We start from the raw sequence: 27,319 nt of genomic DNA, 5'->3' as shown, positions 1-27,319 counted from the left end.
TTTCTGGGGCTCAGAAGACTAGAAATGACTCAACTGGGGGGCCAGGCATGGTGGCTCATGCCTGTAATCCCAGTACTTTGGGAGGCTGAGGCGGGTGGATCACCTGAGGTTGGGAGTTTGAGACCAGCCTGACCAGCAAGGAGAAACAGAAACCCTGTCTCTGCTAAAAATACAAAAGTTAGCTGGGCATGGTGGCACACGCCTGTAGTCCCAGCTACTCTGGAGGCTGAGGCAGGAGAATTGCTTGAACCCGGGAGGTGGTGGTTGTAGTGAGCCGAGATCACGCCACTGCACTCCAGCCTGGGCGACAAGAACAAAACTCCGTCTCAAAAAAAAAAAGAAAAGAAAAAAATGACTCACCTGGGTGGCTCACGCCTGTAGTCCCAGCACTTTGGGAGGCTGAGGCGGGTGGATCACTTGAGGAGTTCGATACCAACCTGGCCAACATGGCAAAAACTAGTTTCTGCTAAAAATATAAAAATTAGCTGGGTGTGGTGGTGTGCGCCTGTAATCCCAGCTACTTGGGAGGCTGAGGCAAGAGGATCGCTTGAACCTGGGAGGTGGAGGTTGCAGTGAGCCGAGATTGTGCCACTGCACTCCAGTGTGGGCGACAGAGTGAGTCTGTCTCTCTCTCTCTCTCTCTCACACACACACAACACACATACACACACACAGCTTGAGATTGTGCGTTCATGCTGGGAAATCTTGAGACATCCCAAACATATCACATTCACACTCCTAAATTGCTGTTGGAAGGCGATGGCTCCCTCATGTGGAAGAAGGATTTAGCAGTGGGGTTTGTGGAGGCGTAGGCAGGGTGAGGGGCAGCAACGCCAGATGACACAGCCCCTGGGGTTGGCAACAGTGGGTGCCTTACAGGTGGGGGATGGGCTGCAGAGAGGGACCCCCATGGACAGGCTGTCCTCTAGAGGGAGGAGGCCAGGGACCAACAATCGGCCTCACTTCTCCTCCCTCACTCTCCCAGCCCCCTGCCCCCTGGTGCAAGTCCCCAGCTGGACCCCGCTGGGATGGAAGCTGAAGCCAGAGGGTTGAGGATCCGTCCCTGCAGTGCCCCCAGGCCTGGGTCTGGGCGTGGAGCTCAGTGGCAGGGGTGGAGGGGGAGCCTGGAGGGCCCAGCCCAATGAAGCCATCACAGTCACTCTTTTAGTGACGCCCACCCCGGGGACTCACCACCAGGGGCAGCAGCCATGGTGGGGGGCACACGATGCCCCCAGCTGCCCGCCAGGTCCCCCGCCATGCCTGCAGTTCCGTCTTCCTTTCCTCATTCCCTGGATCGCCCCTGTGACCCTGAAGGGGACGTGGCCACTCAGGAGCCACATCATGCCGGCTGCACCTTGTCCAGAGGCGGTCACTCCCCATTTTTTTTCTTTTTTTTTTCTTTTTTTTTTTTTGAGAAGGAGTTTCACTCTTGTCGCCCAGGCTGGAGTGCAATGGTGCGCTCTCAGCTCACTGCAACCTCTGCCTCCCAGCAGATTCTCCTGCCTCAGCCTCCCAAAGGGCTGGGATTACAGGCGTGACCCACCCCTGCGAGAGTTTCTGTTAGAACCTGAAGCCTGGGAGCCAGGGCAGAGCCCGTCCGACTGGAGTCCGAGGGCGCCCTCTGGCGGCCGAGCGGAGGGCGGCGGGGTCGATCTCCGAAGGGACGACGGGGCAGTGACTGGGGCGACAGTTTGCAGAAAGAGGGGCGTGATATTTAGGACGCACAGCAGAGGCTGCGGTCCCCGTCAGTACCCTGCAGCACCTGTCACTCCTGAACATGTAAACGCACACACGCATTCACACATGCAAACACGCATCGGTTTGCTAGGGCTGCCTTGACAGGTACCGCAGACCGGGCGGCGCAAACACCTGTTTATTCTCTCTCGGTTCTGGGGCTGCGAGTCCCAGTCGAAGGTGTGAGAGACGCTGGATCCTTCTGAGCCCGAGTGGACTCTGTCCCAGGCCTCTCTTGGCGGTGACCGGCGTTCTTGGCTTGCGAAAGCTTCACCACGGTGTTCGTCCTGTGTGTGTCTGTGTCCCAAATTTCCCTTTTTTTTTTTTTTTTTTTTTTTGTCTTGCTCTGTCACCAAGGCTGAAGTGCAGTGGTGTGATTTCGGCTCACTGCAACCTACACCTCCCGGTTCAAGCGATTCTCCCACCTCAGCCTCCCAAGTAGCTGGGATTACAGGTGTGCATCACCACGCCTGGCTAATTTTTTGTGTTTTTAGTAGAGACGGAGTTTCACCATGTTGGCCAGGCTGGTCTTGAACTCCTGACCTCAGATAATCCACCCGCCTCGGTGTGCCAAAGTGCTGGGATTACAGACGTGAACCACTGCACCTGGCATTTTTTTTTTTTTTTTTGAGATAGGGTCTCTCTCTGGCACCCAGGCTGGAATGCAGTGGTGCCGTAACAGCTCACTGCAGCCTCAATCTCCTGGACTCAAGCAATCCTCCCACCTCAGCCTCTTGAGTAGCTGGGACTACACGCATGTGCCACCATGCCCTGATACTTTTTGTATTTTTTGTGGAAATGGGATCTTGCTATGTTGCCCAGACTGGTTTCAAACTCTTGGTCTCAAGCAATCCTCCCACCTCGGCCTCCTGAGTAGCTGGGATTACAGGCACGTGCCACCATACCTGGCTAATTTTAATTTTTTTTGTAGAGATAGGGTCTCATTATGTTGCCAAGGCTGGTCTTGAACTCCTGGGCTCAAGCAATCCTCCTGCCTCCGCCTCCCAAATTGCTGGGATTACAGGTGAGAGCCACTGGGCCCAGCTCAAATTTCCTGTTTTATGTAAAGGACACCAGTCACACTGGATCAGTGCCCACCCTACTCCAGAATGAAGTCATCTTAACTATATAATTTCATCCTCAATGACCTTATTTCCAAGCAAAGTCACATTCTGAGGTCCTGGGGCTTAGGGTGTGAACATATGGGTATTGGGGAGGACCTAATTCAATCTGTAATAAAACACAAACACCCATAGACACACAGATGCATATACACACACACACACGATACACACACATACAACACACATGCAACACAAGCACAACACACACAGAACAGCATCCATGACTCTCCACCTGAGGGCGGAGCTAAGCCTCCCCGGCCCCCATACCATTTGCAGGGGAGTTGGAGGATAAATACCCCAGCTCCCTCACCTCCGGACGACAACCTGAGCCAGATCCTCAGTAGGACTGAGCTCCAGCAGCCTGGAGCTGTAACCTCCCTGTTCACGCCTCCCTACGGACCACTCCCCATCCCCACACCCCTTCGGTACTTCCTGGGCTCATGTCCTAGATAGACCATTTGCCCTCAATCTTTGTTGTGGCTAAAACACCCTTTTGCGACAGAGCTGATGAGCCATCCCTCTTGTCCTCTATGAAGCCAGATGTTCAAGAGTTTTGCACACATTTAAAAAAGTATGCCACCCATCCTCCTGTTTAAAAAATGTATTTGAGGCTGGGCACCGTGGCTCACACCTGTAATCCCAGCACTTTGGGAGGCCAAGGCGGGTGGGTCACGAGGTCAGGAGATCGAGACCATCCTGGCTAACACGGTGAAACCCCGTCTCTACTAAAAATACAAAAGATTAGCAGGGCGTGGTGGCGGGCGCCTGTAGTCCCAGCTACTCGGGAGGCTGAGGCAGGAGAATGGCATCAACCTGGGAGGCAGAGCTTGCAGTGAGCAGAGATGGCGCCACTGCACTCCAGTGTGGGCGACGGAGTGAGACTCGGTCTCAAAAAAAAAAAAAAGTATTTGAAAAAAAATATTAACATGTAGTAAGTTTATTCTTTTGTTGTTTTTTGGTTTTTTGTTTTTTTTTTTTTGAGACGGAGTCTCGCTCTGTCACCCAGGCTAGAGTGCAGTGGCGCCATCTCGGCTCACTGCAAGCTCCGCCTCCTGGGTTCACACCATTCTCCTGCCTCAGCCTCTGGAGTAGCTGGGACTACAGGCGCCCGCCACCATGCCTGGAGAATTTTTTGTATTTTTAGTGGAGACGGGGTTTCACCGTGTTAGCCAGGACGGTCTCGATCTCCTCACCTCGTGTTCCACCCGCCTTGGCCTCCCAAAGTGCTGGGATTACAGGTGTGAGCCACTGCGCCCGGCCGGGTTTGTTTTTTGAGACAGAATCTTGCTCTATCACCCAGGTGGCAGTGCAGTGGCGTTACCTTGGCTCACAGCAACCTCTGCCTCCCAGGTTCAACTGATTCTTCTGCCTCAGCCTCCCAAGTAGCTGGGATTACAGGCACCTGCCACCACACCTGGCTAATTTTTCTATTTCTAGTAGAGACGGGGTTTCACCATGTGGGCCAGGCTGGTCTTGAACTCCTGACCTCGGGTGATCTGCCTGCCTTGGCCTCCCAAAGTGCTGGTATTACAGGTGTGAGCCACCACACCCCACAACCCCTTTTTTCTCTCCAGAGTCTCCCTCTGCCGCCCAGGCTGGAGTGCAATGGTGCAATCTCGGCTTAGTGCAACCTCCGCCTCCCAGGTTCAAGCGATTCTCCTGCCTCAGCCTCCTGAGTAGCTGGGATTACAGGCGTGTGCCACCACGCCCGGCTCATTTTTTGTGTTTTCAGTAGAGACAGAGTTTCACTATTTGGCCAGACTGGTCTTGAACTCCTGACCTCAGATGATCCGCCCACCTCGGCCTCCCAAAGTGCTGGGATTACAGGCGTGAGCCACTGCGTCTGGCCGATGGTTGCTTTTTACTTAGGGCCAGTGACACTGGCTTTCCATTTGTGCAAGTTTCCTTTTTTTTTGAGCGGGGGGGGGGGGGCGGGGGGGAGTACAGTGGCATGATCTGGGTTCACTGCAACCTCCGCCTCCTGGGTTCAAGCGATTCTCCTGCCTCAGCCTCCTGAGTAGCTACAACTACAGGCACCCGCCACCGCGCCTGGCTAATTTTTGTATTTTTAGTAGAGGCCGGGTTTCACCACGTCGGCCATGATGGCAGGGTCAGCCCTGGGCACACCTGGCTACAGGGCACCCGGGGCCTGGGTGGAAGGAGGCGCTGCAAGGGTGCATCCTGCCAGAGGCCATGTGCTGAGGGGTCTCCCAAGGGAGAAGACAGCCTGGGGGAACCACACATGCTCACAGCACAAACGCGGCAGGTCCCTGGCTCTAAGTGCAGAAACATGTATTTATTTCCAGGATATTTTCACGTAACAAAACCCCAACGATGCGGCGAGGGGCCACACACGGCGGGGGAGGGGTGGGGGGGATGGGCCTGCCAGGTGAGATTTTATCTGCATCAGTGCAGGCGAGAGGCTGGGGAAGGGGGTGCCTCTTGGCAGATTGGCCGGGGGCAGGACCTGAAGACCCTGAAGCATGGCCGTGAGACCCTTGGGTGCTCCATCCTGGCTGCCGTCCATCGAGACACCACGGCCACCTCCGGGCACCCAGCGGCATTCCGCACCAGCGAGGGGACTGGCCCACATCCCGGGGAGGGCTCCAGGGCAGCAGGCGTCCTACAGCAACAGCATCCTGGGGGTGAACGGGTGGTGAGGGGTGGCAGCCTGGGGTGTCCAAAGTTGTGGTCAGCGAGTGCAGGAAATGATGAAGGAAAAGTTTCTTTTTGGCCCAACCGTTGTGAATGGTGCTGTGAAAATGTCTTGCCTGGGGGAGGTGTTCCAGGGGGAGTTGGGGGGTGAGGGGACAAGACAATTGTGGCCGCTGCCGGACCCCTCCATAAGGCACAGATTTGACGGGTCCCCTCTCATAAAAGGCCACTCCAGGCTGGGCGCGGTGGCTCACACCTATTATCCCAGCACTTTGGGAGGCCAAGGCGGGTGGATCACTTGAGGTCAGGAGTTCGAGACCAGCCTGGCCAACATGGTGAAACCCCATCTGTACTAAAAATATAAAAATTAGCTGGGCACGGTGGCAGGCACGTGTAATCCCAGCTATTTGGGAGGCTGAGGCAGGAGAACTGCTTGAACACGGGAGGCAGAGGTTGCAGTGAGCCGAGATCACATCACTGCACTCCAGCCTGGGCGACAGAGTGAAACTCTGTCTCAAAAGAGAAAAAACAAAACAAAACAAAAAGGCCTCTCCTGCAGGGCTCCGGCTGCTGGGAAACCGGCTCTCTGCCGGTTTGCTGGGTTTGGGGAGCGGCTGCGCTCCCGACCTGGCCTGGGTCCCCGACTCTGAACTCAGGGGCGTGGAAAGACAGCCTGCCAGGGATCCCTGTTTTGGAGGCAGGGAGGGTGGCCCCAGGACACCCTGGACCAGGAACTCCCCAGGTATGGTGCACGTGGGGAGGGGGCGAGGCTGGAACCGCACAGATCAGGGGATGGCGGGGACAGCGAGGACTCGGCTAGGCACCCAGCCCTCTATCACTGCAGGGGACCGGAAGCTGGCCCCGACGCCTCTTCTTAGTTCTGGCCAAGGGCATCTGCCATGGTGACGGCGGGTGGCCGGTGTGAGACGGAACTCCCCATCAGACCTGCTCTGACCTCAGCGCCTGCAGCTCTGGGAGGACGGGAGGGCGGCCGACCTGCTGCCACCTGTCCCCCGGAGTCAGGCCTCGAGACCTGAAGACAATGCCGTACCAGCCGTGCAGTGGACGGCAGGTGACCACACGTTTCCGGGAGTAAGAGGGCGTCCTGTGGACGGCAGAGGCCAAGGGCTGCTGGGGAGTGCTTGTCAGGAACTCCGCTCTCGGATGAGATGAACACGGGTTCTGTGGCCCTGGCAGGAGGCGGGCGGTCCATGGCCACCACCGGCTTCCACCATCCCAGCTGGGGGGATGGGGCCCCAGGTACTCCCAGCCCTCGGGACTAGGGGTGGCAGCAGGAATGAAGGGGAGGAGGTGGTGGGCGGTGGGAGCAGGGCTAGATCCCTCTAAGGCCACTGGCCACTGCCCGGGTAGCTGGGCACAGTGGGGTACTCGGGCAGGCTGTTGCCTGAGAAGTTGTTGTACTGGGCCTCCCTCGACGGTGGGTTCCGCCAAGTGCCCGTGTTCCACTCCGTCTGTGCCTTCTGGAAGCTTCCGCCGGCCCCTCGGTAGATCCTGTGCACCTGCAAGGACAGAGGACAGGGAGGCAGAGAACAGAAAATGAGCGTGGCGGCTGGGCACGGGGACTCACACCTGTAATCCCAGCACTTTGGGAGGCTGAGGCAGACAGACTGTCTGAACTCTGGAGTTCGAGACCAGCCCGAACAACATGGTGAAACCCTGTCTCTACTAAAATATAAAAAATAGGCCGGGCACGGTGGCTCACGCCTGTAATCCCAGCACTTTGGGAGGCCGAGGCGGGCAGATCACGAGGTCAGGAGATAGAGAGCATCCTGGCTAACACGGTGAAAACCTGTCTCTACCAAAAATACAAAAACAAAATTAGCCAGGTGTGGTAGCGGGCGCCTGTAGTCCCAGCTACTCGGGAGGCTGAGGCAGGAGAATGGCATGAACCCCAGAGGCGGAGCTTGCAGTGAGCAGAGATCGCACCACTACACTCCAGCCTGGGTGACAGAGCGAGAATCTGTCTCAAAAAAAAAAAAAAAAAGCATTTTGCTGTAACTGAACGTTTCTGTTATGAGCCCAGCTCAACACTTCCGCTATCTTCAGATGGAAACTGTGACTGGGAGCCTGCAAGGGGCCCCACCCTCACTGACAGGACAGCTCCAGGGCCTCAGCTGTTCCTGCAAACACTGCGGTTTACACACAACCCCTGCTTCCCTCTGGAGTCTGGACTCCCGGCCCGGGGGGCCACAGGACTGGCCCCATAGGAACCCGGGCGCTGGGTCCCTGGGAGTGTCCCTGGTGACAGTGCCTCCTGCTGTCATCCCAGCTCACTGCTGGGGATGAAGTGCGGCCTGCGTGACACCGCGGGGAGAGGGCCCAGCTCCTCGATGTTCACCCACCTGGGACAGTTGAGTGACGAGGTTCATGGAGAAGGGGTAAGGGCTCGACATCACAAAGCCGAGGACTCACCTTCATGATCGCGATGGCCATCATGGCAGCCGACACGGAGAACATGATGGCTGGAAGCAGCATGACCACGGCAGCGCCCGGGCTGTACTGGAAGAATCCAATTGCCGACAGCCAGCCGCTGCAAGGGACAAGAGAGTGCGTGGGTGCCTGCACACCTGCTGGATGAGGGCCCATGGTCCTCCCCATATAAAGAGCTCTGGCCAATCAACAAGGAGTGGACAGCTCATACAAGGACCACCAAGTGGCCAAAAAACATAAAGCGATACTGAGAGGCACCAACTTCAACGCGTGAATACGACCTTATCCCTTCACCATCGCAGCAGCGGGCCGCGCGTGCAGGGGATGGAGACCAGTGCTTCCCCATCAGTTTCCCTCAGTGAGTCCGGCAGGCACCAGCCACGGAAAGACTCAAAGGCCCCGTTGAGCCTGCTACTAAGAACCCAGCCTACGGCAACTGTGTCTAATGATGGGAACTGCTGAAACCTACATCCGCATGTCCGGGAGCAACGCGGATGGAAAATCTGCCACCGTCACCCGGTGGGCACTGAGGGAGCATTAGAAACAATAGGGAGGCCGGGCACAGAGGCTTACGCCTGTCGTCCCAGCACTTTGGGAGGCTGAGGCGGGCGGATCACTCGAGGCCAGGAACTGGAGACCAGCCTGACCAACAAGGTGAAACCCCGTCTCTACTAAAAATACAAAAATCAGCCAGGCATGAGGGCGCACGCCTGTAATCCCAGCTATCTGGGAGGCTGAAGCGGGAGGCTGCAGTGAGCCGAGATCGTGCCGTTGCTCTCCAGCCTGGGGGACAGAGCAAGATTCTGTCTCAAAATAAAAAAAAAAATAAAAAAAAAACCGAGGGAAAGCACTGCTTAGATCAGTCACCAGCGGGACACTGGGAAGGCCAGCACGCCCTGGGTCCCTCTGTGCAGGACCAGCCTCTGGGCATTGCGCCTGCCTTTGAGACCCAGCAGGCAGAAAACACAGTCATTTTGAGATTTTTGTCTTAACAGGTGATAAAACCACAGGGTTTAAAATTCAGGGAACTTAAAGGCAGGCACGACGTACAGTCTCTCTCCTGCTCACTCCCCTCCCTGGCGCACAGGCAGCCCGCAGGACCCACACCCCCGGATGTGTCCGGGGAGCTTATGCACACACATGCACAGGGCGGACACGCACGCACACGCGGTACCCCCGCCGCGTCCCTGCAAGATGCTGGCCTGTCCTGCGTTCACCTGCTTGGAGCCTCCACAGCATCACAGGCTGCATGGTCTTTGGGTCATTCCTTCCTCTTTTTTTTTTTTTCTGGAGAGATGGTTTTTCCCTATGTTGCCAAGGCTGGTCTGAACTCCTGGCCTCAAGCAGTGATTCTCCTGCTTTGGCCTCCCAAAGCGCTGGGATTACAGGCGTCAGCCACCATGCCTGGCCTCTTTTATTTTTTAAAAAAGTAAACCTCTGTTTGGATGTAATTTTAGATTTATGAAAAGCGGCAAAGGCATCTGAGGACTCCTGCCGCCGCCCCCGCAGCTTCCCACTGGCCGGCATCGCACGCCCCCGCCTGCAAGTGTCAGGTCTAGGGAGGCGCCCGGCACACTGTCAGTGGGCTGCATGCTCCGCTCAGAGGCTGTGGCGCCCGCTGATGTCCAATTCCTGGCGGGGTCCACCGGGGCCCCCTGCTGCACCGTGTCCTCAGTGCCTGGCTGCCGGCACATGGCCACCCTCACCGTCTACACAGCTAGGCCCCGCTGGGGGTCATTTCTCTGGAGTTTCCAGTCCTCTGCAACCACAGATGCTGCCGTGGCTCATGGCCTCGGGCATGCGTCACCCCTGGGGAGGTGACGCTGGTGAAGCTGCCTGGGGCAGGGAGAGCGGGGCTGTCCCCTCTCGCCCCACAGCAGTGCACAGAGCGTGTGGGGAGGTGGCGCTGGTGAAGCCGCCCAGGACAGGGAGAGCGGGGCTGTCCCCTCTCACCCCACAGCAGTGCACAGAGAGTGTGGGGAGGTGGCGCTGGTGAAGCCACCCAGGATAGGGAGAGCGGGGCTGTCCCCTCTCACCCCACAGCAGCACACTGAGCGTGGGGCCTCACTAAGCCAACGGTGGACATGAAGTCGCCGTGCGCTGTGGTTTGATTTCTCTCATTACGAGGGGGGCCGGGCTCTCCTCTAAGAACCGCTGGGTTTCTTTCTCAAGAGCGTTCACCTTCTGTCCACCTCGGGCAGGGACCGCACGCTCAGCTTCTCCCGTGACCTGCGGGAGATGACCCAGGCTCCGATGAGGAGAGCCAAGTCGCTGCTGCCGCACGTGCACGAGGGCCGAGGGGGCAGGGAGGTCTCTGAGGGTCACATGTGGGCACTCACCTCATGCCGGGATCTCAGGACCACCCAACATGGGCACAGGCCTGTCCACCCAGCTCAGCCTGGGAGAGCTGGGGAGGCACCGGGGAGGCGGCTCGCAGGAGGCACTGGAGCCCAGGGAAGGGCCAGTGGGAGCCGAGCCGGCAGCTGGGAGCTCAGGAGGACTCGGAGGATGACGAGCAGTGCCTTGACCTGCAGCCACAGCCTCTGCAGGAGGGGGAAGCACCCCAAAGGCTGGCAGAGCTGGAAGCCCCAGGGACACGCTCACTATGACTCTAACTCAGACCCCTGGGGCAATGTCACTCAGGCTCTTGGGGTGGCAGGTGACAGACCAGCTTCAGCGGCACATCCAAGGGGTGCACAAACCACAGATCCCGGCCACCCTGGAGGGCCTGGTGCCGGGGGCAGGTGCAGGAGGGGAGAGGCCTGCAGATCGAGGGGCCCTGAAGGGAGAGGAGTCACCATCCCAGGAAACCCGGGACCTTATCTGGATTCTGATTTGTGCACTGGCGTGAGAGCACTGCAGTCTTGTGGGGCAGGAACCCCGGAACAGGAGCTTGCTAACGGGAGCCCAGGAAACCAAAGGCACCCACGGCTCTGTGAGCAGCGTCACCCATGGGGAGCTCCCGCCGTGCCAAGGACAAGGGAGACACGTCGGGGACGTGGGCGAGAACAGTCACTCTCTGCAACTGAGAACTACAAATTATTCCAAAATAAAAAGCCTATTTAAAAAGCCACAAATTTGGCCAGGCACAGTGGCTCACGCCTGTAATCCCAGCACTTTGGGAGGCCGAGGCGGGTGGATCACGAGGTTAGGAGTTTCAGACCAGCCTGACCAACACATGGTGAAACCCCGTCTCTTACTAAAAATACAAAAATTAGCTGGGCGTGGGGGCACACACCTGTAGTCCCAGCTACTCGGGAGGCTGAGGCAGGAGAATCGCTTGAACCTGGGAGGTGAAGGTTGCAGTGAGCCGAGATTGCACCACTGCACCCCAGCCTGAGTGACAGAGAGCGACTCCATCTCAAAAAAAAATAAAAAATAGTTTAAAAAAAGGGCCAGGTGCAGTGGCTCACACCTGTAATCCTAGCACTTGGGGAGGCCGAGAAAGGCGGATTGCCTGAGCTCAGGAGTTCGATACCAGCCTGGGCAACACGGTGAAACCCCGTCTCTACTAAAATACAAAAGAAATTAGCCAGGTGTGGTGGCGGGCGCCTGTAGTCCCAGCTACTCGGGAGGCTGAGGCAGGAGAATTGCTTGAACCCAGGATGTGGAGGTTGCAGTGAGCTGAGATTGCACCACTGCACCCCAGCCTGGGTGACAGAGTAAGACTCTGTCTCAAAAAAAAAAAAGAAAAAAAAAGGCAGAAATTTAAGACACCAACACAAACACTTCTGGGCACCTGGCAGCCTTAGAGAGTGACTGTGAGTTTCTCAGGTGTGGTAACAGCACCAGGTGTGTGTGTTTTTACAGATGTCCAGGTCTTCCTCCTGCAGCGATCTGTGCAGAAACATCAGCAGCCAGGAACTGGCTCCCAGACCCCGGGTCAGGGATGTGATCAACACTCAGGAGATAAGCCTGGCTGGGCGCTGGCGAGGACGCAGGCACTGCCAGGGCGAGCTCGGACCCCTCCCTAGGAGAGTGCCTACAATCCCAAACCATGGCTGGGTGCTGGCGAGGACGTGGGCACTGGCGAGGACGCGGGCGCTGCCAGGGTGAGCTCAGACCCCTCCCTAGGAGAGCGCATACAATCCCGGACCAGCACACTCCGGTGGCCGCCTGGCTTCCCAGCAGGCCCACAACCTGGCAGCTGAGCCGCGTCACAGCCACCACGCCCATCAGAGAGAAGCTTACCACGCGCCCCAGCCGGAGAAGCCAATTGCCTGGATGACGGTCAGGACAAACTGGGCTCCGAAGATGAAGAAAAACGCCATGAAATTAAAGGAGCTGTCGGCTCTGGGGAGGGACAGAAAACATGACGGTTACCACAGCCCTGGCTTCTCCCAGATGCGCCTAGAGAGGAACGGGCCAGTCAGAGATGGTGAGAGCAGAGGCTCTATTTTATTCCTTTTTTTTTTTTTTGAGATGGAGTCTCACTCTGTCGCCCAGGCTAGAGTGCAGTGTCGAGATCTCGGCTCACTGCAACCTCTGCCTCCCGGGTTCAAGCGATTCTCCTGCCTCAGCCTCCTGAGTAGCTGGGATTATAGGCGCCCGCAATCACGCCTGGCTAATTTTTGTACTTGTAGTAGAGACAGCGTTTCACCATGTTGGCCAGGCTGGTCTTGAACTCCTGACCTCAGGTGATCCGCCAGCCTCGGCCTCCCAAAGTGCTGGGATTATAGGCCTGAGCCACTGCACCCAGCCAAAATTACTAGAAAGCAAAACAAAACAGACAGTAGTTGGCTCTGGCTTGTGGGCCACAGTTTGCCACCCCGAGATGTGAACTGTCTTTCACACTGGGCAGAGAAAGGGACAGCTCCTCACAGCGGGGCTGGGACTGGGGTGCAGAGTGGGCCCTGGTTCCCTCTGGGTGCAGGCGGCCCCCGGCAGCTCTGCTCACCGGAAGGCCTTGTAGACAGGCCGGAACCAGCACACGTAGCCGCAAGGCGTGAACAGGAGCAGCCACACGAAGGCCAGGCCAAAGTTGGTCCCCGAGCCTCCGCCAATCCACCAGGCCAGGCAGGCGATGAGGTTGACACCGAGGGTGGCGCAGTAAACTGCAAAGAGAGAGGGAGGATGGATGAGCAGGCACGGGAGGGCGTGGCTGTGGGAAAGCACGGGCCCAGCAATGGGGCACCTGCTGTCCGCCTCCCCAGCCCGGTGACCCCACATCGAGGATGAACTGTGCAAGCCAAGACACTGGGGCCTGGACACCGGCCTCGTTCACCGCAGGGACCACCGGGCCCAGGACGGCTTCGGTAGACCGTGGGCCCCCGACGGGCTGCCCCTGCCTGAATGCCACTCCCTCCCTCGGGGAGCCCTGCCTCCCGCTTCCCGCCTCCTGCCCCCAGGCGCACTCACACATCCACAGCCGGTAGATCCTCTTCACCAGGACCTGGTGCTCCACTGGGATCTCGTCGGAGAAGTTCTGGTAGAAGCAGGGCTTCACAGGGATGAACCTGGGCAGTGGCGGGAAGTTGTTCTCCTTTTCTGTAGGGACAGAGAACCCACGGACAGAACCAGACTTTGTCTCTTGAAGGAGGCCCCACCTCATCCCTTCGACCCACGGCTGGGTTGCCTCTCATGGCAGAAGGGACTCTGCAGTTGGGATTGAGGGCAGGACGCTGAGACAAGAGAGGGTCCTCATGGCAGCCTCACGAGAGGAGACGGGAGGGTGGGAGTCAGAGAGAAATGGGAAGAGGCTGCGCTGAGGCTGTGAAGGGGGAGAAAGGGGCCCTGAGTGGAGGGATGTGGGCGCCTCTAGACGCTGGGCAAGGCGGGAACCGGCCTACAGCTTGATGTTAGCGTTTCTGGTCTCCAGAACTGTCAGGTAACCGACTTCACTGTTTTAAGGAACTAAGTTTATGACTTTTTTTTTGAGACGGAGTCTCGTGCTGTCTCCCAGGCTAGAGGGCAGTGGTGCGATCTCGGCTCACTGCAGCCTCTGCTTCCCAAGCTCAAGTGATTCTTCTGCCTCAGCCTCCCAAGTAGCTGGGATTACAGGCGCCCACCACCACACCCGGCTAATTTTTGGATTTTTCTTTTTAGTAGACACGAGGTTTCACCACGTTGGCCAGGCTGGTTTTGAACTCCTGACCTCAAATAATCTGCCCACCTCGGCCTCCCAAAGTGCTGGGATAACAGGCGTGAGCCACCGCGCCCGGCCTCCATCTCTTCTTATAAACACAGCAGGCACTGGGATGAGAGCTCGCCCTGCTCCAGTACTTTATCTTAAGTCCATCACGTCTGCAAAAGCCATATTCCCAAATGAGGTCCCACTCACAGGTTCCAGGGATCAAGATGGGAACACAGCCTTTGGGGCACTCAGCGTGGCACTGGGAGCCCCCCAGGAGCTTCTGCTCAGCCAGCACTGCCTGAGGAAGTGTCCCTGGGCGCCTGCGAGGGCCAGATGGTGAGTCAGACAGCAAGAGGCCCTGTCCTCAGGGGCTTACGCCCCACTGGGGAAGGCTGCCAGTAAATGAGTGGGTGAGGGACCCCAGGGCGCGTGAGAACACGCCCGCTGCTATAAGGAAAGAGCAGCTGTGATGGCAGGGGCACCCGGCTGGGCTGTGCTTCGGGTCAGTGAGGCGTCCGAGCGGATACACAGGCGGCTCTGCTGTCCTTTGCCCCCAGCAGAGGCGTGACTCCGGCTGTGCTGGGCTGCGGGACCCGAGGAGTCAGAGGCCAGGTGGGCCAGGAGGACACTGTGTGCCAACGGCCAGGACCGAGGGCTCCTGCGGGAACTGCTGGCATCTCCCTCCCGCCCACGCTGCTGGAGGCTCCCAGGCAGGCAGGACTCACCTGACATCTCTGTTTCACCGACCAGCGCAGGCTGAAGCCTGCAGCTGCCTGGAAGGAAGACAATCACAGTCAGGGAACCCTGAGCCGCCCTGGGCAGAGCGCTAACCACCCACCCACCGTGGCTGAAAAGCCCTTCATCGTGCCCTATGCTCTGGACACAGCAGTGGCTAAGCGGGAGCCACAGGCCTGACTCGACCCAATGTGTTACCCCACAGGTCCCCCTCCCCTCGGCTCCAGTGCACACCACCCATGCTGGCAAAATGGGCAGGGCTGGCCGCAGCCCCTCCCACCCACCGCCCCAGCCAGGACGCCTCTTCCCCGCTGTCCTAGGCCCCTGCGTCCCCCAAATCCCGGCTTCAGCCCACAACGGGTGGGCGCCACAAGGTGAACGTTGCAGGGCCTAGGACCCCATGGCACCCGCATGGCACCCTGGCCGTTCTGAAAGGGAACCCCATGAGCTCACGCACCAGAGCAGCCCCACCCTGCCTGCCATCCACCCACGACTGAGTGGATCTAGCTGCTTCCGTGATCCTGGGGGCGGACCTGCCATCGGGAGGTGGGCCAGCCCAGCAGGGGCATGCCTGCTGCCCATTGGGCATCACAGACCAGTGGGGTGTGAACCGTCCCAGATCCTGGCAGGGGAACAGGCCCGAGGGGGCGGGCACGGGGCCAGGAGCTGCCTCCCGCCCACAGTCCAGGTGAGGCGGTTCCCAGGAACTGAGCCCTCCACTCACAACCCGTTCAGGGACACGTCACCGTGGGGTGGGGCACCCCTGGTTCTTGGGACAGGACATCCTCCCCTCCGCCCGCCTGACGCCTCCCACCTCTCACTCCCTCCTCCCTGACTTCCTGCCCCTCAGGGGAAGGAGCTGAGCACCTGAGCATGAAGGAGGCCCAAACGCTGCCTCTACCACTCAACTGGGCACGCCTCTGCGGCTCCCACCTCCTCACTCCACGCTGTGGCTCTGGCCCCATCAGGGACCCTCCAGCCCACCTCAGTGCCACCCCCACGCACGGACTCCCCCACTGCAGGCCTGGCGGGCTCCTGGCCAGCAGTGGTGTTCTGTCCACTGCATGAGCTCCCCACGCAGAGCCCCCACCTGCCGGATCCCCTCCCCTACGGGCTGGGGGCTCACAGCAGGCGTGTCTGGGGGCTAAGCTGCACCCACATGGTCAGGCAATGGACGCTTGCCGGGTGGACCCACAGGTCCTGCTCCAAGTTCTGTAAAAACGGCTCTAGTCCTCACTGTGCTGTGACCGACTAGCATCAGGCCTTTGGGGTCCCCTGTTGCCACTTGTGAAGAACACTAAATCCCAAGGCCCCTCCTTAGGGTCGGTGGCCTGTGGACTACGCCTAGTGTCCACACACTTGGGCCAGGCAAGCCTGGAACCATCAGGACTCCAGAAGCGGGCAAGGAGGCAGCAGCTGGGGGCCTTGCTCTACCCCAGAATCAGCCCAGGTCTCTGACCACACGTGGCTCAGCAGGTCCCCTCCCGCTGAGCCACCAGGCCCTGTACAGACCCCACCCCACTCGGGACCCTGGCCACAAAGGCACACACCTCCTAACAGACACCCACTTGGTTTTGGGCTGTTTATTTTCCCATCAGAGCAGTTTCCTGGCCCGCGAGACAGAGGGGACACAAAGGCAGCAAGGGCACCCGCAGAAGGGCACCGCAGGCACGGGGTGGCCCCAATGACCAAGTCCAGGAAAGCTCGATCCGCACGGAAGGCAGCACCCGTGGTCCCCGCTGGAGGCGGTATGTGTCCCTGAAATCCACGGACAGGCTTGTGTGGAAGAAATCGAGGCCCGGAAGTCCAGGAGGGGCGCCCCACGGCCGGGAGCGGGAAGGGTCCGGAGGCAGGAGGGCGGCGCCTACGTGTCGGGGTCCAGCCAGCGGCACTGCTCCTCCAGCACCCCGCGGAACACCTGGAAGCGGTGGTTGAGGTCGGGCCGTGCATGGATGCGGAAGCGGGTGCCCAGGGCGCCATCGGGCGAGGGCGCACCGTAGAAGACGCGCAGGATGCGTGCGTGCACCAGGGCCATGGCGCACATGGCGCAGGGCTCGCGGGTCACGTACAGGTCGTAGCCGGTGCACAGGTAGGGGAGGCCGTCCTCGTCTGCGTCCAGTTTACGCACGGCGCCTGCGCGGACGGCCTGGGGGGCAGCGGCCGGGGCAAAGGAGCAGGCGGGGAAGGGTCTGAAGTCGTAGGTGCCGCGGCCCTGGCCGCGCGCCACGAGGTCCACGCACACCATGACGGCGTGCAGGAGGGGGTTGTCCGCGCAGCTGCAGTCGTGGCCGGTGGCCAGCACGCGGTCCGAGGCCGGGTCCACTACCACAGCCCCCACGGCCCGCAAGCCCCGCGCTGCTGCCCGCCGGGCCGCCCACACCGCCCGCTCCATGTGGCTCTGCATGGCGGCGCGCTCCTGCGTGGAGAAGAGCCGCCCAGCCAGGGCGCTGGTCACCTGCTTGTCCTCGTGGAAGGACGTGGGCCAGTGGGCCCGGGCCTCCTCGAACTGGCCCCTGGTCAGAGGCGGCCGGGCGGGCACGGGCACCAGGAAGGGTTGCCCCAGGCCGCGGGGGTCCACAGCCGGCCGTGGCAGGAGCTCAGCCAGCGAGCGCGGGCCCGAGGCCGGCCCAGCCAGGCAAAGCAGCATCTCCAGGGCGTGGGGGCTGCCGGCATCGCGGCTGGGCCGCACCCGCTTGAGGTGAGGCTGGGCGGGGAGCGGGTGCAGGGCCGACACCTCCTTCAGGAGGCGTGAGGTCTGGCGCTTGTCCAGGACGGGCGCGGCGTAGGCCAGCACCAGCTCCACGTCCCCTGACTGCTTCTCGGACAGGACAGGGAGGGCCTGCCACGGCGCCGGCTCAGGCTCCGGGCTCCCGGCCTCCAAGCACTTGGGCTGCTCCACGAGGCCCGGGGCGGGCTCCATCCTCAGCAAGGCCGACTGTGGGAGACAGAGACGGGAGCAGAGGATCATCCGGCGGCTGCGGGCGGCTGGGGGAGAGCCGGGGAGTCCGTCCCGGGAGGCCGTGGCTCCACAAGGCAGGGCGTGCTGCCACCAAAGCTGAGGCTAGTCCGAGGGCTCCGGCCCAGGTCACCGCATCAGAGCTACACTCCCTCATGTCCTGCTAACCCCTGGTTTGCACAGAGTTTAAACAGCCATTGGTTTTTAAAAACGAAGATATAATTCACCTACCAGAAGACAGATCATTTTCTTTTTTTTTTTTTCTTTTTTTCATTTTTGAGACGGAGTCTCGCTGTCACCCAGGCTGGAGTACAGTGGCACGATCTCAGCTCACCGCAACCTCCGCCTCCCGGGTTCAAGCTATTCTCATGCCTCAGCCTCCAGAGTAACTGGGATTACAGGCATGCGCCACCACGCCCGACTAATTTTTGTGTATTTTTAGTAGAGATGGGATTTCACCACGTTGTTCAGGCTGGTCTCAAACTCCTAACCTCATGTGATCCACCCGCTTCAGCCTGGTGGTGGGATTACAGGTGTGAGTCACTGCGCCCAGCCAAGACAGGTCATTTTCAAAAGCACAATTCATGGCTAGGTACCAGCCGCTCACGCCTGTAATCCCAGCACTATGGGAGGCCGAGGTGGGGGGGATCACTTGAGCCCAGGAGTTTAAGACCAGCCTAGGCAACATAACAACACCCCATTTCTACTAAATATCAAAAAATTAGCTGGGCGTGGTGGCACACACCGGTGGTATCAGCTACTCGAGAAGCTGAAACAGGAGGATCACTTGAGGCCGGAAATTCAAGGCTGCAGTGAGCTACAATCGTGCCACTGTACTCCAGCCTGGCTGACAGAGCAAGATGCCATCTCAAAAAAAAAAAAATGAAAACCCGGGCACGGTGGCTCATGCCTGTAATCCTAGCACTTTGGGAGGCCGAGGCAGGCGGATCACAAGGTCAGGAGATCAAGACCATCCTGGCTAACACGGTGAAACCCCGTCTCTACTAAAAATACAAAGAATTGGCCAGGCCTGGTGGCACGCACCTGTAGTCCCAGCTACTAGGGAGGCTGAGGCTTGCAGGAGAACCCAGGAGGTTGAACCTGGGAGGCACAGGTTACATTGAGCCGAGATCGCGCCACTGCACTCCAGCCTGATAACAGCGCGAGACTGTCAAAAAACAACAAAAAAGCCAGGCGTGGTGGCTTAAGCCTGTAATCCCAGCACTTTGGAAGGCTGAGGCAGGCAGATCATGAGGCCACGAGATGGAGACCAGCCTGACCAACATGGTGAAACCCCGTCTCTACTAAAAATACAAAAATTAGCTGGGCATGGTGGCGCGCACCTGTAATCCCAGCTACTCGGGAGGCTGAGGCAGGAGAATTGCTTGAACCTGGGAGGCAGAGGTTGCAGTGAGCCGAGATCGTGCCACTGCACTCCAGCCTGGTGACAGAGCGAGACTCCGTCTCAAAAAAAAAAAAAAAAACCTCAAAAACCAAAAACTATCAAGTGTCCTATTCAGTGGCTCTTAGTACGCTTGGAGTTGTGCAACCATCACCACTATAAAATTCCAGAACATTCCATCACCCCTAAGAGAAAACTTGTCTCACCACCCCACAACACACACAGCAACCCAGGCAACCACTGATGTGATCTCTGCATCTCCAGAAGCCAGAGCCTGGAAGCAGAAGCCGGGGACAGGCAGCGCCTGGCTGCCAGACAGAAGGGCCATGTGGCCAGGAACTGAGCAAGACCCTTGGTCCCCTGGCCGCAAGGTGCTGAATTCCGCCAACACCTGCGTGAGCTGCAAGCAGATGCCACCCCCGTTGAGCCTCCAGATGACAACACAGCCCTGGCTGACACCTGGGTTCCAGCCCGGTGAGACCCCGCACGGAGGAGCCAGCCATGTCACATTCAGGCCCCGACCCACAGAACCGGGAGCTGGCAGTGTTGTATTAAGCCCACAGATGCACGCAGTCTGCTATGCAGTGACAGAAAGCAAGCATGCCAAGTGTGGGGGACATGGGGCCACCTCCCAGAACAGCACACAGCCTGGCACTGACACACAACACCCACCTCCAGTGGTTTCTGTAAACACTCGCCCCCTAGTCGGCCAAGGGCTAGGAAAAGAAAGACCTCAGAAGACAGGCCACGAACCATAAGCCCTGGAGCGCAGCCCCTCCCCTGGTGGGCCCGACTTCCCATCCCTTGACCACATTCCTGCAGCCGTGGTGGGCCCTGGCTGTTGGGTGGAGCAGGCAGCCACTGGGGTGTCCCTGCTTACTCAGTCACAGAGGAGGCCCTGGCTGGAGTGGGGCTGCGGGAAGAGCTGGGATCACCCCCGGGGCTCCTGCTAACATCCCTGACTGCCGGGCAGTGTGCCAAGGCGGCTCTCGGGTGAGAACCTCCCGGCCTGACATCACCAGCACTGTTACCATCCCTGCCGCTGGCACAGGTGAGGACATCCCTGCTGCTGGCACAGGTGAAGATATCCCAGCCACTGGCACAGGTGAGGACGGGAGGCAGTAGGGCCGTTACCATCCCTGCTGCTGGCACGGGTGAGGACAGGAGATAGTAGGGCCATTACCATCCCTGCTGCTGGCACAGGTGGACATGAGGCAGTAGGGCCACTCCACTGGAGAGGAAGGGCTGGTGGGGCCCCCGGCTCTCGGGATCCCCCCATTAGAAGGGAGCCTGCCCTAGGTGGGCAGACAGCACAGCAGAGAGGCAGGCGTGGGGACAGCCAGCCTGCAGGGACTGCTCACAAGGCCCTGGGGGACAGCGCTTCTGGCTCCCACATCTCTGGCATCCACCCCACCTGAACACCCCCAAACCACAGTCTCAGCTGGCCAGCCTTCCCCCACCTGCATCTGCCCCACAGACTTGCACCGCAGGCCTGAGGTTGGATTACAGGCGTGAGCCACCACGCCCAGCCCACATTTTTTTTTTTTTTTCAGACAGAGTCTCACTCTGTCGCCCAGGCTGGAGTGCAGTGGCATGATCTCAGCTCACTGCAACCTCCACTTCCCAGGTTCAAGCGATTCTCCTGCCTCAGCCCCCCTAGTAGCTGGGAATACAGGCACATGCCACCACGCCCGGCTAATTTTTGTATTTTCAGTAGAGAAGGGGTTCCACCATGTTGGCCAGGCTGGTCTTGGAACTCCTGACCTCAGGTGATCCACCTGCCTCAGCCTCCCAAAGTGCTGGGATTACAGCTGTGAGCCACCGTGCCCAGCCCACATTTCTTAAAAGTATAAATTAGTTGGGCACGGTGGTGTGCACATGTAGTCCCAGCTACTCAGGAGACCAAGGAGAGAGGATCACTTAAGCACAGGAGTTTGAGACCAACCTGGGCAAGATGGAGAGACCCTGTTCCTTTTTTCAAATAAATAAATAATAATAAAATCCTAAAAACCTTACTACCTGTGTGCTCACAGTTATTTAGCAGACAGTACTGCCTCAGATGGTGCTGGGGCTAAGCCGCAGATGATCTTAAAATGACTCCAGCCGGGTGATCCTGAACTGCCCGCCTGGACTACACATCCCCGCTGGTATGGACGGCTCCTCCCACAGACAGGGATGTGTCTCTGGATCATTTCGCAGCCGCGCAGCTGTGGGTGCTACTCCTCGAGATGCACTGCCCGGTCCACGCCTCAGCCGCCGGGGCGCCCCACAGATGGGGGACCAGCAGCCAGTGGAACTCCAGGCCAGTGGCCTTGGAGGTCACGCTGAAGCGGCCCCAGCGCTGCCCGAAGCTCACGCGTTCAACAAAGCACAGAACCGGAGACGCAGTGGGAGACAGGAGCAGGAAGCGCGGAGGCAGCGCCAGGTGTGGCCGCTGCCCGAGGCCCCGTGCCAGGTGGGGCCCGTAGCAGCCGACTCGCTGGGCCCTCCCAAAACGCACACCACGCGCGACCAGGACCGAGAGGCCCGCGCGGCCCGGCTAGGCCACAAACACTCCACTGTCTCCAGGGTAAAAGACAAACACAGCCTCGCTTGTCCCTCCAAGAGTACAACCTCTGTCTGATGAAAAACAAACGACCCAGAGAGGAGGCAGCTGCCGGGACACTGCAGGCTGGGCCTGCCGCGCCCTTGGAGGGCAGGTCAAAATCCCGGAACAGGCACAGTGTTCAGGCTGATTGTCCCAGGCCAGGGCGGCCTCAACTGCCAGAGCACCTCCTACCCACCTGCTATGGCCCAGGGGGGACGTCTCATTCTCACAGCGACTGCCCCCCAACAGCAGGGGGCCACCTGACCCTCCCTCTACCACACCCACCCAGAAGGCAGGCGACCGACCACTGGGACCCCTCAGGAGGCCAGGCAGCCCAGGTCCCAGGTCCCAGCAGAACACGGCCGCCAGCCTGGGCTGCGAACTGGCATAGCTCCAGGCAGGTGAGTCAGACCCTGCATGGTGACAACCCTGGTGAACTGGAGGCTGGGAGGCCTTTATCTAAGTCCACAGATGAGGAGGCCAAGGTCCGCGCCGGGACCTGGGTGTGTCCGCCCAGAAAACACACCTAGTCCCCAACCCGCCCTAGAGGCGTTCAGCCCAGCGCGGTCAATTCCTGACTGCGAGAACTCAGGCACCAGTCCTGACTCCTCCAAGCCTCGGCTTCCACCCCTGTGAAATGGGAATTCCTGCTCTACCTTTTTTTTTTTTTTTTTAAGGCAGAGCTGTCAGGTACATAAGAGAAAATCGGGGGATGGAGGGGCCTGACCATCTTCAGCAGAATCCAGGAGGGCTCCTCGGAGGCAGTGACCCACAGCCCAGCCTGGAAGGCTGGGGAAGTAGGAGAGAGAACGCGGAGAGGGAACAGCTAATGCTCAGTTCCAGGGCACACCAATAGTCTGCGTGGGGGCTTTTTTTTTGGGGGGGACAGTCTCACTCTGTCCCCCAGGCTGGAGGGCAGTGGAGCGATCCTGGCTCACTGCAACCTCCGCCTCGCTGGTTCAAGCAATTCTCCTGCCTCAGCCTCCCAAGCAGCTGGGACAACAGATGTGCACCACTATGCCTGGCTAATTTTTTATATTTTTAGTAGAGGTGGGATTTCACCATATTGGTCAGGCTGGTCTCGAACTCCTGACCTCGTGATATACCTGCCTAGGCCTCCCAAAGTGCTGGGATTACAGGCGTGAGCCACCGCGCCCAGCCTGGGGCTTGTTTCTTTACACACACACATATATAATTAATTTTTTTTTTTTTGAGACGGAGTCTCACTCTGTCGCCCAGGCTGGAGTGCAGTGGCACGATCCTGGCTCACTGCAAGCTCTGCCTCCTGAGTTCACACCATTTTCCTGCCTCAGCCTCCTTTGGGAGTAGCCGGGACCACAGGCGCCCACCACCATGCCTGGCTTTTTTTTTGTATTTTTAGTAGAGACAGGGTTTCACCGTGTTAGCCAGGATGGTCTTGATCTCCTGATCTCGTGATCCACCCGCCTTGGCCTCCCAAAGTGCTAGGATTACAGGCGTGAGCCACCACGGCTGGCGCTACACATATGTATTTTATTTATTTATTTAGAGACAGGATCTCGCTCTGTTGCCCAGGCTGGAATGCAGTAGTGCCATCACAGTTCACTGCAGCCTCAACCTCCTGGGCTCAAGCAATCCTCCTGCCTCAGCCTCCCAAGTAGCTGGGACCACAGACATGTGTCACCATACCTGGCTTATTAAAAAAAAATTTTTTTTCTTTTTTTTGGAGAGTGAGTCTTGCTAGGTTGCTCAGGCTGGAGTACAATGGTGCCATCTCGGCTCACTGCAACCTCCGCCTCCCAAGTCCAAGCGATTCTCCTGCCTTGGCCTCCCGAGTAGCTGGTTTTACAGGCGCGTGACACCACGCCCAGCTAATTTTTGTATTTTTGGCAGAGATGGAGTTTCACCATGTTAGACAGGCTCGTCTCGAACTCCGGACCTCAGGTGATCCACTCGCCTTGGCCTCCCAAAGTGCTGGGGTTATAGGGTGAGGAACTGCACCCAGCCGTCCTTGTTTCCACGGAGTCGATCCTGTTTCTGGCCACCCTACAAGGAGGCCTTCTCTGCAAGACAGCGGGGAACCTCGGCCCTCGGGGTAGGGTGTGGGAGATAACTGGGGGCCCGTGATACAAAAACTTGAAAAACTCATACTCTAGGTAACGATGAGGAACGATGGTCAATTCTGGGGATGTACCAAGGCCTAGGGGAATCTCCACATAAAGGCAAACCAGACCTGGGGAGGAAGGACGCGAAGGCTACGGAAACTCGCGAGAGCGCGGTTCGGAGGCAGGGGACTGCGGGACATGACCCGAGGAAGGGCCACCGGGAGCAGCTGAAGGATACGGGGTCTCCCGCACGGACCATAGGGGCGCGCACGCGCAGAAAGGCGCTAGGCCCGGGGGAGCGCGGTCCTGAGGCTTCCCCCAGGCCAGCGCCGCGCGCACGCGCATTCGCGCCGCCTCCCCGCGTCGCCCACCGGCCCGCCCGAGACGCGCGCGAGGCTGGCCTGGGCCCCCCGTTTTCTCCCCACGAACGGCCGGCGCCCGTCACCGCCGAGACCCCCCACGTCAGCCCCTACTCCCCCTCTGGGGAAGTCTGAGCCTGGAGACCCCGAGACCTCGAGGCCGCGCGCTTACCTGAGGGATCCGGGCGCGAGCGCAGCGCTTCGCCAAGTCTTAGCAACCGGCCCGGCCCAACCCACCCCACTCCGCCTCGTCTCCGCCTGGCGCCGCGGAGCACGACGGGAGCGTAGTTCCAGGGGCGGGATCGTCGGGAGGCAAAGGTGGGGCAAGGACTACAATTGCTAGTAGGCACTGCGCGCCGCCGCCTCGCCCCGCCCCCCTCCGGCACTGCGCTCACATGACCTCCGGGCGGCGGGGGGGAGGAGAGGCGGGGCCGCTGCGCTGGGCGAGCGCTGAGTTTACTGGTTCGAATCCCATCAAGCGGCCAGGGAAAACTTGGAACCCGGGGGATCTTTGGAAGATTAGCAGAGTGGGAAGGATGAGGCAGAGGGGGTATATGACACCCGTCCCCTGAGTCCGGGATGGGGCCAGGTTCCAGTTCTGCCTGTTACTGCACTCCGACCTGGGCCCCCCTCAGGTTTGAGTTTTCTCATCAGTACCGTAGGTGAAGAAGACCTCTTGCCTCTCCTGGGCCAAACAAGCGCACTTTTTTTTTTTTTTTTTTTTTTTGAGACGGAGTCTTACTCTGTCACCCAGGCTGGAGTGCAGTGCTAGGCTCACTGCAACCTCCACCTCCTGGGTTCAAGCGATTTCTGGCTAGTTTTTGTACTTTTAGTAGAGAAGGGGTTTCACCAAAACATGCACATTTTATGAGCAATTTGTTACTCCTTCCAGTTGGACAGGTTTAACCAAGTGGTTCTCAACAGGAGGGAATTTGTCATCCCCTCCCCCAACAGCTTGACAGTGCCTGGCTGTAACCAGCTCAGGCTCCGATGCCAGAGTCTTGCCAAACCAGTAAGGAGGAAAAAGTGCAGTGAAAGGAAGGTGACTTCCTTTCAGAGTTCGCAGCGGGGAAGCAGCTGGTTTAGGCCTCCAGAAACCCCTTCAAACTTGAGGCTGGGGCGAGAGGCTAAAAAAGGGGAACTGGGAATGGTGGGTGTGCAGGGGAGGTGCTGAGTATAAGCTCTGTGTGTTCATGAATTTTGGTGGCTTAAAAGCGCAGGCTGGCCTCATCCTAATAAGGGCCGGGTTGCAGACCACCTTGAGGAAATCTCTGGGATTTTGCAGGTGGGTCTCCGTGCTTGGCCTGTCTCCAGATTAGCTCCTGAAACGTTCTTTCTTTTTTCTTTTTTTTCGAGACACTGTTGCTCTTGTCACCGAGGCTGGAGTGCAGCGGCATGATCTCAGCTCACCGCAACCTCCACCTCCCAGATTCAAGTGATTCTCCTGCCTCAGCCTCCCGAGTAGCTGGGATTACAGGCACACGCCACCATGCCTGGCTAATTTTGTATTTTTAATAGAGATGGGGTTTCTCCATGTTGGTCAGGCTGGTCTCAAACTCCCGACCTCAGGTGATCCACCCGCCTCGGCCTCCCAAAGTGCTGAGATTACAGGCGTGAGCCACCGTGCCCAGCCTGTTCCTGGAACTTTTAGGTAATCACATAATTAGATAGATGCATACAGTTAGGTAAACTTGCAGAGTGTGAGGGAGTTTATGGTGAGAAAGGGGAGGACGTGGTGTTTCAAAGAAAGTGCATTTCAAGGTCGGGTGCGGTGGCTCATGCCTCTACTCCCAGCACTTTGAGAGGCCAAGGTGGGTGGATCACCTGAGGTCAGGGGTTCGAGACCAGCCTGGCCAACATGGCGAAACCCCATCTCCACTAAAAATACAAAAATTAGCCAGGCATGGTGGCGGGGGCCTTTAATCCCAGCTGCTGGGAAGGCTGAGGCAGGAGAATCACTTGAACCCGGGAGACGAAGGTTGCGATGAGCTGAGATCGCACCACTGCACTCCAGCCTGGGCGACAGAGTGAGACTCCATCTCAAAAAAAAAAAAAAAAACCCAGCATTCCAGGAAACTATTTCGCTCTCAGTTGTTTTCTTTTTTCCTTTTCTGAATAAAAACTCAGACTGCTGTGAGTTTCACTTTTTCTTTTTTTAGCTTAAATACACATCTCTCCATCGCTGGATGCCTTATGCAAACTAGCCAAGAGCCCCTGTTTTGCTGATTTGTTTAAAAAAGAAAAAAAGACAGCCTTTATTTGGTAAGTCATTAAATCCAAAGCCCAGATTCTCTGCATCTAAAAAAATGAATCTAGGCCAGGCATGGTGGCTCGTGTCTGTAATTCCAGCACTTTGGGAGGCTGACACATGAGGTTTGCCTGAGGCCAGGAGTTTGAGACACACTGCCATCTCTGCAAAAAAACAAACAAACAAACAAAAAAAGAATTGCTGGGTCTGGAGGGGCACTGAGTAAGTGGGACAGCTGGGACAGCTACTCAGGAGGCCGAGGTGGGAGGATCACTGGAGTCCAGAAGGTCAAGGCTGAAGTGAGTTATGATTGCGCCACTGCGCTCCAGCTGGCTAATTTTTGTATTTTTTAGTACACCATGTTGGCCAGGCTGGTCTCAAACTCCTGACCTCTGGTGATCTACCCGCCTCAGCCTCCCAAAATGCTGGGATAGTGCGAGCCACCATGCCTGGCCTTCTTTCGGGTTTTTGTTTTGCTTTGGGGTTTAAGCTAGTTTCAGTCATGATTTCAGCCTCTACTGATGAGACCCCTTTTTTAATTGACATTGTTCTTTATCCGGAACTTTTCTTTTTCTTTCTTTGTTTTTTTTTTTTTTTTGAGAAGGAGTCTCACTCTGTTGCCCAGGCTGGAGTGCAGTGGCGCGATCTCAGCTCACTGCAAGCTCCACCTCCCGGGTTCACGCCATTCTCCTGCCTCAGCCTCCCGAGTAGCTGGGACTACAGGCGCCCGCCACCACGCCCGGCAAATTTTTTTGTATTTTTAGTAGAGACGGGGTTTCAACATGTTCGCCAGGATGGTCTCGATCTGTTGACCTCGTGATCCGCCCGCCTCGGCCTCCCAAAGTGCTGGGATTACAGGCGTGAGCCACCGCGCCCGGCCTTTATCCAGAACTTTCCAAAACGAATGTGGC

At 58.3% G+C, this 27,319-nt stretch overlaps 2 protein-coding genes across 2 annotated transcripts; both read right to left on the bottom strand.

Moving 5' to 3' along the window:
• Positions 1 to 5,133: 5,133 nt before the first annotated feature.
• Positions 5,134 to 24,525, bottom strand: SCAMP4 (secretory carrier membrane protein 4). Its single transcript, XM_055371148.2, has 7 exons — positions 24,333 to 24,525; positions 14,763 to 14,810; positions 13,323 to 13,451; positions 12,862 to 13,018; positions 12,156 to 12,257; positions 7,947 to 8,064; positions 5,134 to 7,033 (listed from the first exon to the last, which is right to left on the bottom strand). The coding sequence occupies exons 2-7, from the start codon at positions 14,767 to 14,769 to the stop codon at positions 6,857 to 6,859; spliced, it is 690 nt and encodes a 229-aa protein (XP_055227123.1). The 5' UTR covers positions 14,770 to 14,810; positions 24,333 to 24,525; the 3' UTR covers positions 5,134 to 6,856.
• On the bottom strand, positions 14,763 to 24,526 carry ADAT3 (adenosine deaminase tRNA specific 3). Its single transcript, XM_019015651.4, has 2 exons — positions 24,333 to 24,526; positions 14,763 to 17,707 (listed from the first exon to the last, which is right to left on the bottom strand). Exon 2 carries the CDS (start codon positions 17,690 to 17,692, stop codon positions 16,637 to 16,639), a length of 1,056 nt encoding a protein of 351 aa, XP_018871196.1. The 5' UTR covers positions 17,693 to 17,707; positions 24,333 to 24,526; the 3' UTR covers positions 14,763 to 16,636.
• Positions 24,527 to 27,319: the final 2,793 nt, after the last annotated feature.

This window comes from Gorilla gorilla, chromosome 20, assembly GCF_029281585.2.
Source record: "Gorilla gorilla gorilla isolate KB3781 chromosome 20, NHGRI_mGorGor1-v2.1_pri, whole genome shotgun sequence".
Taxonomy (NCBI): domain Eukaryota; kingdom Metazoa; phylum Chordata; class Mammalia; order Primates; family Hominidae; genus Gorilla; species Gorilla gorilla.
This window is presented reverse-complemented; position numbering and strand designations above follow the sequence as displayed.